The sequence below is a fragment of the Adiantum capillus-veneris genome, chromosome 10, assembly GCF_014529385.1.
Source record: "Adiantum capillus-veneris isolate H3 chromosome 10, ASM1452938v2, whole genome shotgun sequence".
NCBI lineage: Eukaryota > Viridiplantae > Streptophyta > Polypodiopsida > Polypodiales > Pteridaceae > Adiantum > Adiantum capillus-veneris.
In genome coordinates, this window is record NC_140940.1 from 163,521,023 (window position 1) to 163,538,461 (window position 17,439).

General features: G+C 42.3%; 2 protein-coding genes across 3 annotated transcripts in view; one reads left to right on the plus strand and one right to left on the minus strand.

The window, feature by feature from the left end:
* Nucleotides 1-2,492, plus strand: part of DEG7 (DegP protease 7) — a 182,703-nt gene extending 180,211 nt beyond the window's left edge. For both annotated transcript variants that reach the window (XM_086522337.1, XM_086522338.1), the window contains exon 24: nucleotides 1,669-2,492. In XM_086522337.1, the coding sequence (XP_086378463.1) occupies nucleotides 1,669-1,836 (168 nt within the window). In that variant the 3' untranslated portion in view covers nucleotides 1,837-2,492. The remainder of the gene's footprint in view (nucleotides 1-1,668) is intronic.
* Nucleotides 2,493-6,507: 4,015 nt separating this feature from the next.
* Nucleotides 6,508-6,942, minus strand: LOC147449995 (uncharacterized). Its single transcript, XM_086522765.1, has one exon. The coding sequence runs from the start codon at nucleotides 6,940-6,942 to the stop codon at nucleotides 6,508-6,510; it is 435 nt and encodes a 144-aa protein (XP_086378891.1).
* Between the last annotated feature and the right edge of the window lie 10,497 nt (nucleotides 6,943-17,439).

Consider the following 17,439-nt stretch of genomic DNA (forward strand, 5'->3'; position numbering starts at 1 on the left):
ACATACTTGCTACAGACACTTTAGCCTCTAGCCTAGTTCAGTGTGGCGTTGCCTGATGCAGCTGGTTGTAGATACATTGTGATATACTTTTTTGCAGATAACCAAAGTGTTCTGTGCTATGTATTTGTACATGAGGATTCTTGGACAGAGGATGTAGCCCTACGGTCTGCATGCTCTTCTTGGGCATGGGTTGGATAGTCAATTCAGACATGGCTTTTTCGAGGTGGCTCGGATGCGGATTACTCCCGATCCAAGCCGGCTCGAAGATTGCTAGATTGGCTACCGCAGGAGCAGCGGTTTTCTCTCACTGACCCCATGAGGATTGTTTTGTGGACATGTGCAAGGCCTAGGTGGACCCCAATTTCTACAGCAGAGGAGTCGCTCGAGATAGGAGCTTCAAAGATGTCTAGTGGGTGGCATGATAATTATTCTTATGCTTCAAGAGCACCACCTTTGTGATAGCCGTATTTGGCGTTGTGGACAGATCTTGCGTTGCCGCTATGAGACATTTTGGTTAGGTGCTTTTGGGCTTGGTGGCATCCAGGGAGGTGTATGTATGAGTATTGCAGCATGCCATTGTGGGTAGAGGTATTCTTGTGCCAGGCAAGGCACAATGGGTCACCATGCAGGTTCAAGGTCGCCTTGTGGGCTTCTTGAACATTTATGCGCCCAACCATGCCAGTGCACGGCTGAGTTTCGGTCACATATTGTGGAGTCCTTACCTCATACGGAGTAGTGGTGCATTGGGGGGACTTCAACATGCTTAAGGACCCCTCGGATAGGATTGGAGGCAGCTAGATGACCGTTCACGATGCTAAGCTGGCTTCTTGGGAGTCTGTATGTATGACTTTAAGGATCTCGGATGTATGGCAGCATGCAGGCTTTCAGGTAGCCTCTCTCTCTCTCTCTCTCTCTCTCTCTCTCTCTCTCTCTCTCTCTCTCTCTCTCTCTCTCTCTCTCTCTCTCTCTCTCTCTCTCTCTCTCTCTCTCTCTCTCTCTCTCTCTCTTTTCTCTCACCGCAAAGTAGGGGGCGTAAATCCATCTAGGATAGATCGTTTCTGCGCTAGTGACCATATTTGTGACATGGGTGGTTCAATATGCATCTTGGCAAGGACTACTTTCAAGTTTTTTTGACCATGCGCTAGTGATTCCGTGCGCTCATAGTCTCGCCTTGCACCTCATTTGAAGGTCTGATTGCTCTATAAAGGGTATATTTGAATAGTGGATGTGCAGATTTTGTGAACTTCATGTCCAAGTTACGACTGTTTTGATATTGTGCTAATGCTTTCTATCTATAGTGCTGCAATGATCCATCAATTTCTTTTTTGTTGTATTAATAATTTCTGACTCGCCAGGCTTCATGGTGGTTGAGTAAGCCTTTCTAGACCCATGACAAAAAATCAGTACGCAAATCTTTGTATTGGTGTATGCACACGTGCGTGTGCGTGTTCTGATACCTAGTTCTATACCCATTATTGGATCTATGGTGGTATTTAGTGAATATATATTATGCATGGTCAAGCTGTTGGTTTGTTATGCCTTGCACCTTCTTCAAAAATGAATCTCTGCTATTCCCAGATTCATCTATGTATACAAATTGTCAGCATGACATGAACTTTTATTAGATGCGGCTGCATGGTTAAAGCTTTTCTCTTGTCGTCTGGACAGGAACTGGATCATGGAACATTTGTCCGGGTGAAGACTGTTTATTTGAATGGGAAGCCACGGGTGCTCACTATGAAACAAGACCTTCATTACTGGCCAACTTGGGAGCTTTGTTTTGATCCAGAGACAGCCACTTGGAGGCGAAAGATTATCAAAGCTCACATCCCATGAGAAAGTGGCTTTTAATCAGAAGAGGAAAGGCATTTTTTTGAAGCAGCTTCACATTCTATGGCCCATTAAAGTCTGCTGAAGCTCTTTATAATTGGGGGACCCATGAGTGAGATACTTTCACCAAGAGAAATGAATAAAAACTTCCCACAAACTTCATTGTCGAGCATTCTTTTAAAATATAAACCCAGCATTTACACATTCAGAACTTATGGCAGGGATGCTGATTTACAGTACACATGGCAGCGTGCAGAACTACTCAGAAGTTTTATAAAGGATCCATTCTGTATATGACGGTATGGGCTCTCCCAGACGTCTGGGTCTAATGTATTGTTTCGGTCCACCATTCCTGCCTCGGAGGTCTTTTAAAGAACAGCTATTTGTCTTCCGTATCTAACGGCAAGACGGTATGGGCTCTCCCAGACATCCGGGTCTAATCTATTGTTTCAGTACGCTGTTGCTGCCTCAGAGGTCTTTCATAGAACAGCTATTTGTCTTCACATTTTCATTTTGAGTCATGCAATGTGTTTTAGCAGTACGTACATGTTGATCGTGTGCTTGAAACATCCAGAGTTACTGAAAAAGATGTTTCACATCCAGGGCTTGTATCACAACCAGTGGCTCTTTGTTAATTCTACCCTTCAGAGGTTTCCCCCTCATTGGTGACCAAAACTTAATGGCAAATTAGATGTCGGGGTTATGTTAAAGGAAATGTTGGGGTTTGGCAAACAAGTGGATAGTTTTTCTCTATGATTTTATGGTAGATTATTGTTGTTGGTTTTGTAAAAGGATGTGATGGTAGCTTCTGGGTTTCAAAAGAATTAAGTCTCTAGGCTGGTTTAGTCGTTGAAATCTTGCAAGGTCCACGTATGCCCTTCAATCCATGTTTGCCCATCGAAGTATGAACTGCCTGGTGAACGCTTTTGGAGCCTATTGAGTCTCTTTTGGGCAATTCTCAAAACTTTGTGCGCTGTAGAGAGTTATCTTTTCCCTTGTGTGTAAAGCATATCAACCTATGAATGTTAATAAGTAAGGGAAGATTTACAAAACACCGGCCATACGCAAACACTGCAGTCAACCCAATTTCCTTGGATAACCTCTTACTATCAGTATAGCTTTGTTAAGCCAGCCTCATTTAAGGCAAGCAGTAGTTGCTCCTCAATTTTTAGACAAATCATGGCCAATACCTGTGCCAATGATTTTTAGATAATGTGTGGACGGCACCAAGACCACCTTTGCCTTTGTTTATGATGGAAAAAGCTTGGGCGTGAATGGGCATGGATGTCTTGGAACCCTATTGTTGAATGTCTCAAATGCTTTGCTAGTTCGACCTTTTGGCTCAAGTTCTATTGCGCCTTCTTTGTATCCTTAACTCTGTATCTCCTCCCTTTGCTAGCTGTGCTTGACAATTCAACACACAAAATAACTAGTTAGCCATGATTACCTAGGGAATAATTCAAACTCAATTCATAGACAATCTTGCAACAAGGGTCCACTTATAAATTGTCATTGAGTATATTACGTTGCAATGGAAAGCTAGTAGTGTACCTCAACTTTACAATGTAGGTTCATCTCAGGTGCTTGTATAGAGTATATCAAACATCCTAACATTGAAGGATTTGAGAATTATCGATTAGTAATATAAATGTGTAAACATAGTCTTCAAAAGATCGTGAAAAATGCATTACGTGCTTGCATGCTCGTGTCCCCCCCCATAAAGGAGAGAGCCATATGTAAATATGAATGGGAGGTTGCATCGTCCTCATTTAAATTCTATAAACTGTCTAGGCCTCATGTTTCTTGGGGCCCTGAGGCAGAGCGTCCAACCCACACTCGATGATTGTCTCCAGTTTTCAAGTTTGTCCGAGGAGGCTCATAGGTTCCAGCTATGAGGCATGAGGGAGGTGCATGCAAGGACATTACAGCGGCTTTACCAATTGATTGGCTCATCCCTTTAGAGACAATAGCTCCTAGATGCATGGGGGTTGCTCGAAGTCCGTACCCATGTTCTGGGAGAGGGTTGCCTTCACGGAGTTTTAGTAGAGGCTCCACAAGTTTCAGAGTGTTGCTTTCATAGGATACAAGTTTTGGGCATTTGTGGGAGGACCTATGTCATAGATCTTGACCGAGCAAATCTTGAGACAAACCTGTGGTGGCCTTGGGCTTGGGAGAGGTGTCCTTTGACACGAGTCAGTGGGACCTTGGAGAGTGGTTCTTGAGAGACCCCTTCTCCTCAGTCGATCACCCTAGGATCCCCTTCTTTCAGTACACAGTTTGTATGGGGTGCCACATACTAGCAGCACGGGGAGGCGCTTATTTTGTTGCAACACTCCATTGGTAGGAGGAGGGTCTCACAATTGAGTTCTTGTCAAGTTTTCGAGAGCGGTTGTGGGTCTCCGGAGTGCCGAGGAGAGTCACTTTGTTACAGTGGTTAATTGTGCATAGAGCTACAGGAGTTGGGAGTTGGCTAGTACACAATGGCTTTTCGGTAGCTTGTGGCCATCCTTTGGAGAGTCAGCGGCACTGTCTATGGGACTGTCCCATGGCACATCAAGTTTGGCTTCGGGTTCTTCGGCCCTTTCCACAGCTCGACAATACACTTGGGGTACTATAATGTGGTCCACTCTCACGGGCCCTACGCTCCATTTTGAGTTGGCTTCCACCAGTTGGATGATAGTAATATAGGGGGGTCGACCTACACTCGAGCTTGCCACAAAGCTTACCCCCCAAGAGTGGTGCAGTGACAGAGAGGTGTGTGTTGTCGTGCAGAAACACTGCTCGTAGACGCTAATACAATGAGAACCAAGCCAACAACAAGTTGTCAACCTAGGACGGAGTTGATCCGCAGACGCATGGAAACAAATAGTTGATTGTCACTCAACTATTCGACCTTCTCTAGACAATCACTACCAAAGGAAATCATTCTAAAGCACTCTAATCATACTGAACTGCAATCTTTCCTACAACACTTCCGTTCACCGAAACATGGTCAAACATTGTTAATTCGTCACGAAACTCAAGGATCCTACTCTACACACCTAGAGGACACTTCCCTGAAGTTTCTAACCTAATCCACAACCTGTAAACATATGGTGCAGAAATCGTGTATAAAGACAGGCCGAAATTTACAGGTCGTCGAATCAGGAAATGTTTAGTCCTAAAGTGTAGTTCTACTCGCCGTGAACGCAGTGACATAAAGCAATCACAAAACGGACACACGAATAGAGAGAAAACTCACTCGGAAGCTCACAGAAGAGCTCTTCGCGAAGAGAGTGAAACCGCTCAAGCTTGGCGTCGAAGCGTAGCTCTCGTCGTTGCTAACACGATGGCATAGTCACTTCCACAATGTAGTAGTCATAGCATGCAAGGGGAAGGGAAGAAGACCTCTCTCACTCTCACACACAGTACGCAGTCATCGTACATTTAGATAAACTCCCAAAAAATGATAAAAAAGAAGACCTTTAGGTTTACAAAAGATTGGCTTTTATACCTCTGCCTTGGAGGTGTCATCTCATCAAAATAAATTCTACTTCCTATCACGGGTGTTGTTGAGTAGCAAATACAATGACATATGTGCCGAAAATTATCTGGAACCTGAAGAATTAATTACATTTAAGCTTATCGTGTGAATAGTACAAGAAAAATGGGATTTCGGATGCGGTTGATTTGTAGGTCAACACTCCCCCCTTCCGCGTTCAGGTCGTCCTTGACATGATCTTTGTCTGCTTGACTTGCCGCCTAGGCCATCGTGTTATGCCCGCTGCTAATGGAAGCCTGGTGGCTTTATCAATTTGAGATAGGATTCATATCTTACATTCCCCAGATTGATAGTAGGGCGAAAATCTTGCTATCGTAAGTGAAAAATCTTGTATGAAACGCCTCTTCGAATGCCTGCATATGATAGCTCAGCAAAACAATAACTCTCTGATAGAGTAGATGCAACACTTCAGGTGATGGCTGCTTTGAGAGGTCGAAGACCATCTTGGCGAATGTGTCGCCCGTTGATAGTAGACTTGAGTCAGTCACTTTGGAGGACGCGAACACTTCAAGACAAGCCAGTAAGGTTTTGCATATTTTTCTTAGCATGATGCACGCTAGGTCAGGAGAGCCAGTGAATATCCTAATGGTGCCCTTTAGGGTTTTCACCATATAGGCTGCGCTTATTCTCTCTCCTGCACTAGGTGGTGGCAATGATGGGTAATTTAGCCATGTTGCGTGTGTTCTCAATAATCTGAGATGATTGGATCATGATCTGACACGTGGCACTGGGCAGTAGGCACAATCATCCCTTATAGCCTTAGGTGCTTCCACCAAATTCTTCAAATCTGTCGGATATTTGATGAGCCAGGCTTTTCTCCATTTGGGTTGAGAATCTACAATTCTTTTCACATTTGCATTGCTTTGTAGATCTCCTTCGTATATGGCTACTGTTTCTTCGGCTTGAATTCTCTTTTTGGTTGCTTGGACTTCGTATTTTAAAAGAGGATATGGAAGTGTTGGTTGCATCCACTCTTCTCTTAAGACTGATGTGGCGATCCCTTGAGCATCCAATGAGTGGATAATTCTTTTTTCCCATTCTATGGCGGCTTTGTGATCTTCTGCTATAGTTTGTTCTATCAGATGCTGTAATCGGGCCTCCTCTTCAGCTGTTAGAGCGTGTTCCTTTTCCTCTTTCTACTGCATCTCTTCCTCAATAGGCTTAGGGTCTTCAGCCCCTTCTGGTATTTGCATGTGCTCTGTTTGAGCACTCATCTCTGTCTCCCCCGTGCTCGGTTCTGCTTGGAGCTCTTGCAGATGTCTTTGTACATCTACTTCCTTTTGAGTAGCTGTAGCTGCATTATCGACCAGCAATTCTTGAAGCTCCGCGAGTTGTTGGCTTAACTCCTCGTTGTTGGCTTTTAGCTTCTCTTCTTCTCTTACAAAATCTTCAGCTAAAAGAGTCCTTTGTTGTTGCTCAGACTTAAGAGAATGCTGTAGTCCTTTGATTTGCTCTTCGAGGGCCTGTACTTCTCTACTGTTGTCTTCCGGTCGGCCTCTCACTGCCCTTGGAGTTTCCCGTAGCCTTTGGATTGTTGTGTCTTGAAGTTCCAATCTGGCTTTCAGCTCCATGATCTCATCTCTGGCGGCTTCTAATTCATCTTCCACCTTTTCTTTTTCAAATGTGACACTTCGGACCTCATTGGAGGCCTCTGCCATTTGGAGTGTTAGTCCATCTCGTTCCGCTTCAGCTTCTTTCAAGTTTCTAGATACATCTTCAAGTCCATGCTCTGCATCATCTGCTCTTAGTTTTGCATCTTGAAGGTCTTTAAAGAGATGATCATATTCATCTTGCATGTTCGCTTCTCTTGTTCTGAGCATACTGTTTTCCTCAGCTAGTGTAAGAGACCGTGTCCTGATTCTGTCGAGAAGTTGGTGCGCATCTCTTAAATGTTTCTCATTATCTTGCAGTATGTTCTGTCTAGTAGGACAATCAATTGGCCCGGAAAAGGGAACTTGGTACCCCATGCTCAGCATCACCCCTAATGGAGGAGGCCTATATGGGTGCTCCAAGGGTTTCCAAATGTAGTGTTGGGGAATCTGTTCCATTCCTGGCACTTCAGGTTGCTCTTGTTGCTCTTGAGATTCTTCTCGTGCTTTTCTAACCCCCTGTGCTCTTTCCGCAGCTTGTGCTGGCAGCTTTTTTTCAGTCTTTTCCTTCCATGGTGGGTGTGGCACTCCGTACACTGCCTCGTCCGCTTCTTCTTCTGAATAGCCTACATTGAGTAGGTCTTGAAAAGCGAATCTGTCTTCTTCCTCCTTATCCTTTGGTGGTGTCTGCACCTCTCCCTTCTCTTTTGGTGAGCTCTTTGGAGGGGTGATTGAAGGTTGAGGGCTGGGTAAAGGAGAAAGTGGCCTTGGAGCGGGTGATTTCCCACTTTCCTTCTTTTCTTCTTGGGCATCTTTTGCTTCAGTAAGTATTTCCTTCAATCTCTTCTTTATGTCCTCCACTTCATCTGAAGTGAAAGGCTCTAGAGATTGTTGCTCTATCACTCTTTCCGACTCTTCATATGCTTTAATATAATGATCAAATTGATCTTCGAGTGGTCGGGATGAGCTGCCCCCGACTCTTGCTGGATCTGGCACCCAGTATTCTTCAAAATCTCCCTTCAAGGCTCTTTCGGCTCTAAATTGGTCAATTAGCTGTTCTATCCTTGCCGCTTTTTGGCTAGTGGTCTCCTTGGGCTTTGGCTCCTTGGTCATAATTTCTTTGCCTTTCTTTCGCGGAGGTTGTTCCGCTTCCTCTTCATGTACTGTTTCTAATCTCTTTCGGAATCTGGTCGCAATCTGAATGGGTGGTGCTACAGGTGGCTCTTCCTCTACATCCTCCTCCTCTCTCAGCCACTCATTCTGTGATGGGGGTGCAGGCCATTTTCCTCTGGCTCCTATGGCTTCGTATGCTATCTTGGTTAAAACCTCTCCCCCGCCGATGTATCTTGGCTTCTCTGTCCCCATTTGTACTATTTGTTCATGCAAATACTGTGCATAGTTTATCGCTTTAGGCACATTGCTTCGGATGGCCCATGTCATTGTCATGGCAATGGCATGTGGTTGTGCCGTATATTTATGAGGTCTTTTGCGACATAAATGGAAATACTGATTGTATAGCTTGCAGATTCTGGCTGCTCTTTGGTCCACCATGTCTTCCCACGTCTGATTTGGCTTCTTCTTTTGGTGATAAACTTCTAAAGTTTCTCTTCTTTCCCTGAAAGCATTCCCTTCATTGCCCATACTTAGGGCATCTGCTATCACCTATGGTGTAATCATCACCTCGAATTTTTGGTTGTCCAAGTCAGTGATCACAGCCTTGCCATCCTTCTGAATTGTGCTTGTGAGCTCATAAACTCTTTGTAGATCCACACCTGCTAGCTCCGCAGTGAAGAAATTGTGCAAGTTTGCCCTTTCCAGCTGAGTTAGCAGAGCTTCTTTGTTTGCATAATCAATAATTTCTCTTGGGTTCATAGGGATATCAACTGTGTTCCCTTGAGGATCTCTGAAAGTGCCTTGGTATATTGTGATCCCTTCATCCTCAAGTGTTCCGTCATCTATCCATGCTTTTGCAGGCTTTATTGATTCTCGAGGTATGGTGTACGGCTCGGTCTTTGCAATGATGTCCTTCAGGGACATCTTTTTCTTTTTTGTCGGTGATCGGCTTGACTCCATTGATCCTGGTGTACTCAGAATGTCAAAGTTAGTGAGCCTGTTAAAATCTGGCATAATATCAGCTTCTTGCATCCATATAACTTCAAAATTGGAACACAAGCTATTTAGGGCCTAGGGGTGCTATGCATGTTGTAAAAAGTGCAAATCATGCTCAGAATAGTGCAATGAGACTTTATACGCGTATAAAGTTTATGTGAACAGATGGTGGTGATTTTGAATGTGTGCATAGCCCTTGGCTGGTAGGTCACATGTATAGGCCTAGATTCCAATTTGGATGTCATTTGAACAAGTTTTGACCCTTTTTCTGATTTCAGGCTTTTTGTGGGCTTTCTGTTGAATGACAATCATTAAGAGGATTTCTGAGGATGAAACTTGGTGGGAATTCCTCTGAGATAGGAGCAAAGGCTTGGGATAAGTAAAGCTTAAGATTGGATGTCAAATTTGGCATGAGAGACATTATACGCGTATAAAGTCTAAGTTGGAAAATTTCATCTAATTTGATACCATGGATAGACTTTGGCTAGGCTTACACTTCCTTTGCACCAAAACCTGATTTGGGTTAGACATCAACTACTTTAAACCATGAATTTGAGATCTAGTGTGTTGACCCTTGTGATTGGGGTTTGAGTGGTCATGAGGCTATTGAATGTGGTAGAACTTGGGTTCTAAGCAATAGCAGTTGTGTTACAACCCTGAAATGTGAAAAATGTTAAATACTCCTTCAATTTTGCCTCTATAGTCTTTATACGCGTATAAAGTCTAGATGGTCAAAATGAGGCTGAACTTGATCTGTGAGGTCCCCATGGCATGGTTAGCCCTTTGATCATTCCAAATTTGACTTTTGAGGTTTGTCATTGAGGCTGGGGTTCAATCTGTGGTTTTGGCATTCCTTTTTTCACTCTTTTTTGATCCCACTAATCATAAACTTGTTCAAATTGGTCCAAATTGGATATTTGGCATGTATTCATGATATTGGATAAGATGAAAACTAAAAATGATGAGTTTGACCTCCAAAAGAAGATGAAGTCATTATACGTGTATAAAGACTACATCTGGATTTTTTTTATTGTTTTCAATGTATTTTGCTGCTGATGCATTGTATAGTGCCTGGATCAAGTTTGGTTGGATTTGGAGCAATTTTGTTAGTGTTTCGGTTATAGTTTGAGTTTAGGCCTAAACCTTGCATTATTTTTGGCATTAGATGCTCCAACTAGCTCCAAACCCAGTCAAACTTGGTAGGTCCTATGCTTAGAGTATGTACTATGGCAATATGAATCAGTTTGTGATGAACTCCTTGTGAAATTGGCAGTGAGTCTTTATACGCGTATAAAGACTACTGTTGCAAAAATGTGATTTTTTGAATCCTTACTTGCATGGTGATTGTGCCCTAAGCCCTAAATACTTGATTTCAACTTTAAAAGTCATTACTTGAGCATAGAAACTTCTCTTTGCCTTTTCAGTCCTCGAAGTTGTTGCTTGGTCCTTGAGCCATCTTCTCACCATTATTCCTGCTGAATATCAATTTCTTAGCTTGGGGAAGTGAGTAAGAACCTTTTCGTGTGGTTGTTGCCGCATGTGGGTTCTCCAACACCCCTTTTGGCGATTTGTCGCTCTTAAAGCGTCTTTTTGATTGGCGATAATAGATAGCCGCTTTTTTGCACTTTTGGCCTTAAGCACAAATGGTTGGTGGTATGCCAATGCTGCTCGTGAAGTTTCGGGGCAATCGGTCGCTTCGTTTGCCCGTATGAACCAAATGACACTTTGCAAGCTCGAAGCCGTTTCTTGTATTAAGGCCATTTTTTTATGATCGGAATTTGGAGAAACTTCACAGGCCCTCAGGCTATGCTAAAAGGTATCTCCTTGTGAGATTTCACTCCGTTCTGACAACTTTTTTTTGGATCGGGGGTTATAGGAGGCCTGAGAAATTAGGGTTTTTACAGCTGACCTAATATGGCATTTGGGGTCATAGACATGTTCTTCTACTCTAGGGTTAACCTCCTAACAAGTCTTGTAGCTACCAGGTTAGTGGTTGTCGAGTTATGGCTATTTCTCTCTCTCTTCCCGCATTGCCCTACTGCTGTTTCTGAGAGTTTTTCACGACAAAGTAAACAATGAACACCAAGAGTGCATGGTAGTGAGCTCACCTCTCGTATCTGGCATTATCTAGTATCCCGTGCGCGTCGTACAAAGCCGTCGAAGGTCGGAGTGCTCTAGGTGACTCGAGGTCTCTGTCAACTGTGAATAGTAGAAATGAGCTTTAAATGGAGTGAAAATTTCTTATATTGGGGATTCCCGGACCACTCTTGATGAAATTGACATGTGCTCCCATCTTCTCGCGAAATGCGGTTTAGACTCGAAAAGTTCCTCATTTGGACTCCGTTTGCCTAGTTTTCAAAAAATTTGGCGTTTCGGTCAAAATCGGGCCAAAATACGCTTCCGGCTACATCCTCATAATTGCACCTCCATCGTACCATAGGTTGGCCTATAGTTGCTGATCATCCCCATATTTTTTGTTTTTCATTACGACCATATTTTTCCTGCTTTTTGTATTTTTGAAGTTTTTATATCGATAATTAGTAAAATTAAAAGGAAAATAGCAAATCAAACCCGAAAATTTTCCAAAAATCACAATAACTCAAAAACAACACCGCAAAACACTATGTACACTCACATGCAATTTTTATGGCCGGATTTCTCCGTTTTCCTAAATTTTGCCTGAAAAATAGCTACTTTTACATATATACACACACCTAGAGGCCTAATTTGGCATTTGGCCTCATATATCTGTAGATTTCCTGCTGTATAAGGGCATATGTACTTGGGTTAGTCTAGAAATTCCGCAATCAAACCAAAACCCTTCAAAATAGTCGAAAAACATGTCCTTTTTTACTCTTTTCACATTCATTGGGTCCGCATTGAGAATGCCTCCCCCCTTCCTAATCGGAGTCCTCCCGGACGACAAGGTATCGCCTCGGAGTATGTGCCATGCATAGGTTGAAAAAGTTGTGCTAATGCTTGGCTGATTAATGTGGCCCTATTTTATGCATACTCGGTCAATGCATGGAAAAATTAATGATGTGCAAGAGAAGGGAATAAGCAAGATGCTTATTGGCATTCTCCATCGAGGTTTCCTATTTTCTTTGCAAGTAACAGCTGTAGCTCTACTGCTCTCTGTTGAATTGTCTTTTTTGCAAAAGGCAATTGCTTTGCCGACACTGTTGATATAGCCGTAGTTGTTTCTATGGAGAGGATTCGCTTGGCCGGAATGGCTATGGGCCGTATTGCCTTTGCTTTCCATTGGTATTTTGTTTCTGCTGATTTTTGTAGATGTTTTGGTACTTCCTTGGTTGCCACTAGTTTGTTGTTGATTGGCATCCACATAAGTCGATTTTCCTTTTTCAAATGCAGCTGTCTGCCTTTCGATATTGCTTGTACTGAAGGGAGTTCCTTTTGCTTTTGTTTTGGTATCCAAATGCGAGTGACATTTGGGTTATGGCTAAGCATTATCTTTGGGATCCATATCTGTTTTATGCCCTTGGTTTTTGGTTGAACCATCTGCTTTATTGGAATTCTTTTGTTGCATTGTTGTTTGTTTGCCATGGCATTTCTATCGTTCCGTATCCATACTTGCTTCTGTTGTTTTGGTAACCTAGAACTTTGCATTGCGGCCAATGACTTCGTATGTCTGTAATTAGCATGGTTGGCCTTTACCTGATTGTTGGTCTCGGGTATCATGTTGTTCTTTGGTGGCATTTTTGCTTTTGGATCTTTTTCCAGTGAGTGCATGGCTTGCAGCTGATTATTCTAGTATTGCTGAGCAAAGGCTATCACCTATTGTTCATGTGCATGCTGAATTTTGACTGCCTTTGCAATCCAATCTATCTGCACATTGTACTCTTTTTGCCACGGTTGTTCCAACATCGTTGGGTGTTGTGTGCTTTCATTCTCCACCACATAGAATTTGTGTAGGTAAATATATTGATGTATTTGTACATGCAATATAGTCCATCCCAATGTTTTCAACGGGTGTGATGTACTACTTAAGGAGTAGGATGAAGTTGACCTGTGGATTTGAGATGTTGGTATAATCCGTAAGAGATCAAATTTGCTTGAGCTCCAGAATCAAGCAATGCTATCGATTTAACTTGATTGTTGCCCACTTTGACCGCAATTATTGGCTCCATTGTGTCTTCATCTAACTTCGTCAGTCGAATGGCATTGATCCGCAATGGTGCTCCACTTTGTTGTTGTTGTCGCAGAAGTCGTCGTTTTGCAATGCGTTCTTTTGCTTCTGCTTGAGCTTCCTCTCGTACTCGCTGTTTTGTCTTCAATCGTTGTTTTTCTTGATGAATTTGTTGGAGCATCTCCTGTGTGAGTGGTAGATGATATTTCTTCAGTTGGACATCCACTAATCCAGTTTGGCATTTCTTCACCTGCTAATGTGGCAAGCTTGACAGCTTCACTTTGTGATAGATCACTAATCACAAATGGTCCCATCCCTCACTTTTTAAGTTTCTTGGCATGTTGCTTCAAAGTATAAACAAGTACGTAATCACCTGTTTTGAACTCTTTAGTGCGCACATGTTTGTCAAAGAATTCTTTTTGTCTTCTCTTTTTAGCATAGATTGAAGCTACAACTCTCAAGCGTAGTTCATCTAGCTTTTCAAGATCATCTATTCTTGAAGAGAGCTCATGCCTTCTCCATTCTAAGCGTTTTGTTACTCGTAGAGTTGGAATTAAAAACTCTATGGGTAGTATAGCATTTAGGCCAAACACCATGTTGTACGGTGTTGTTCCTATCGATGTTTTGTAAGCTACCCTGTATGCCCATAGTGTTGAGTGTAGTTGCTGTTGATCCCAATCTGTTCTTGATTCTGACACTATTTTAGTGAGAACCGTGCATAGTGTTTTATTTGTGGCCTCAGCTTGTCCATTGGCCTGTGGATGGTATGGAGCAGATTTCCTATGTATGACCATGAATTCCTCTAGCAGATATTCAATGACTTCATTAAGAAAATGTGTTCCACGATCACTGACAATTTCTATTGGCAACCCGTATCATACGAAAACATTTTCATACAAAAATTGTGCAGTGATGCGGGCATCTGCTTTTTGCGTTGCCTTGGCTTCGACCCATTTTGTGAGATAGTCCGTAGCCACAATGATATATTGGGTATAGGTGCGATATACAGGGGGTGAGATAGGTCCCACAAAATCAATGCCCCATTTTGCAAATGCTCTTTCTCCCATCATTGGCCGTAGTGGCATCTCATCTCTTTTTATTGGCACCTTGGTGCGCTGGACAGGCGTCACAACGCTTTACAAACTCGCATCCATGTGCAATGTAGGCCACCATATATTTGTGGTTAACACAATTTTTGTCGTCTTATCACCCAAAAAATGGCCTCCACTTATTCCGCTATGTGCATGTTCTAGAATCAGGAGGTATTCTCTTTCACTTGCACATATTCTAAGTTGATTGTCCTTTCCTTACTTATAGAGTTGGTTCCCAATTAATTGAAAGTCACGAGCTTCCAGCTCTATAGCTTTTCTCCGTGCTCTTGTGATGTTCTCAGGAAACGTCCTGGTGGTTAAGAAATCAATGATATATTGACTCCATGCAGGTGCAATGTTTACCTGAAACAGTGTCGCGTGATCCACTGGTTGTTTGGCACTACATATAGTACAATTGGTAACATAAGAATGTGTGTCTGCATACATAGTTGGCCAATAAACCCCTAACTGTTTCAGTCTCTGGTGTGTTTTCACTGTTGAACAATGAAATGCACAATCCTGAACATGTGCTTTGTCAAGGTAGCACTCGAATTCTTCCGGATTTATACATAATCGTAGGATTTGGTCCGATCCAAGATGATACAACCGTCCTTCTATCAACTGGAAGTTTTTTTTTGTCGAATTGTTTGTTGTTTGGATCTGTATTCCGTGTTATCAAACCCACTTTCAAAGGAAAGAATGCTAACAATTTCCTGAGACCATTTGGGTACCATTTCAATATTGAAAAGATAAGCATCTGGTATGTCATCATCTACTCCTTCAGGAGCTTCCCCGTTGTGTATTCTTGAAAGATGATCCGCTCGTAGATGGATTTTACCCTTTTTGACCACCACTGTGAAGTCAAACTCTAGCAATATAATAAACCAGCGTACAATTCTCCCTGTATTGCGTGGTTTATTTACCAGTTACAAAAGAGCTTGATGATCTGTGAAGAACACAAATTTGTTTGCAAGCAAATAATGCCGAAATTTCTTTAAAGCATAAATCATTCCTAACCCTTCCCGCTCGGTGGTTGTGTAGTTCTTTTTCACACTGTTTAGCTGTCGGCTCGCATAGCAAACTAGAAAATCCATTGTTGCGTCTCCTGGTTGAGCCAGAATACTTCCAATGGCATATGTAGAATCATCAATGTGAATATGGAATATCTTTGCCCAATCTGGTGCCTTTAGTACAGGTGCTGATATCAGGTTTTCCTTCAGCTTTTGAAATGAAGTTTCACACTCGCCGGTCCAATCGAAATTGACTAGCAAACGACACAGAGGTTGTGCGATAACCGCATACATGTATATGAATCTTCGATAATATCCGCAGTGTCCCATGAAGGATTGCACTTGTTTCGCATTAGTAGGCCTGGGTAGGTCTACAATGACTTTGACTTTGTCTAGGTAATTTATTATGCCGTTTCTTGAGACAATGTGTCCTAAGATGCGGCCTTTCTTAATACACACTTTTCTGGGTTAAGACAGATTCGATATGTCCTACATTTTTCAAAGACCTTTTGCAAATGGTCCGTTTCCTAGCCACCCGCTCAAGTACATGTTCTGTGATTGGCAAGGGATAATTATCCCTTATGGTGGCTACATTTACCTTTTTGAGGTTTACACACACTCGCACTTTTCCATTCTTTTTGGGAACTACCACAATGGGTGACACCCAATCTGTATGTTCGATTTCATAGATGAATTTAGCTTCCATCACTTTATCAATCTCTTCTTTGATTCGTTTAGCAAATGTGTCACTATATGTATAAGGACGTTGTTTGTTAGGTTTTGCATCAGATTTCAAAGGAATTGTATGTTGACATATCAATGGATCAACTCCCTTGAGGTCTTTATACGACCATGCAAACACATCTTTATACTTCTTGAGGAGTTATGTTAGCCGTTCTTCTTCTTCAGGCTCTAAATCGTTGGCTATATAGACCGACTGAGGCTTTTCACCTGGTTTTGCAAGGTCTATCCTCTTTGTATTTTCCGGCCCATCATAAGATTCTTGGTTGGTTCTTTCCCTGACTGGTGATGTCATGATGATTTTTCTGTCCTGGATGGTAAATTTCCGATAGTGTGATGGTACATTCATGTTCCCCTTTTCTGACTCCCCTTTACCATCACTATCTTCTTCCGTATTCCATATCTCTCTTAAAGACCATTTCAGTTCTTGGTATTTCTGTTACGCTCCAGTTTGGTCCATTCTTGGTCTTTTGTTGTTTATTTTTTTGGTTTTTGAGATTTTTGTGATTTTGTTTCTGTTTTAGCTTTTCGTTCCTGTTTTATTTCCTCTCGCCTTCTTTCTTTTCGATCTTTTGAGAACCTTCATGATATGTGATCTTTTACACAATCCTCTGCTTTTACAAGCATCAAATAGTGAGTTTTACATTTTATCCTGGGCATCAGTTCTCTCTCGCTTTGTTTCCTGCTCGTTTCCTCCTATAGCGTTCCTGACGTCTAGGGTGTTGATTAGCAAAATCATAAAACTTGATATTCTCGATTTCCCTTCCACGCTCACTTGAGGTGTCTGAATACTCATTATCTGCATCATCATTTACTTCCAGATGTTTAGAGGAGTTATAAAACTCTTCTTGTTCTGGTGGTTCTATCGTCTCATCTTCTCCTGGTATAATGCTTACCATGTAATAGGGCAGCACATCATAGCCATCCTTATCACAAAATTTTATTGTTGGACTATCTGTAATGGTACAGACATCCAATGTTGATAGTATGTGTTCCCATTCTAGAGGTTCCAAGGCATCTTCAGGGAAAGATTCCGGAATATACTCCTTGTCTTCTATCACTCTTTCTGAGACGCATTCCTCTCTTCTTAGGCTTCCACAATGTGAAGCTCCGCACATCCATAGCTCTTTTTGTTGCCCTAACCATGCCAGGATTTCTGATCCTGCTACTGTAGCGGAATCAAACTCTTTCACAGGTGTTTGGTTCACATCTTTGTAACTATGGTCTTTCAGGTGTATTTTTGTTGTTGTCTCACCATGTCTGAGGTATATGTGGTCGTAACCCCAATCTTGGACCATCTTCAATTGTCGCATGAATGGTCATCCCAAGATGATCTCATAATTGTTCTTTTTGTCGAAATCGACTATTGCAAATGTATGCT

Bases quoted from the DNA above. Each gene is read 5' to 3' on its own strand.
- LOC147449995 (XM_086522765.1), bottom strand. From the start codon at position 6,942: ATGGAGCTGAAAGCCAGATTGGAACTTCAAGACACAACAATCCAAAGG.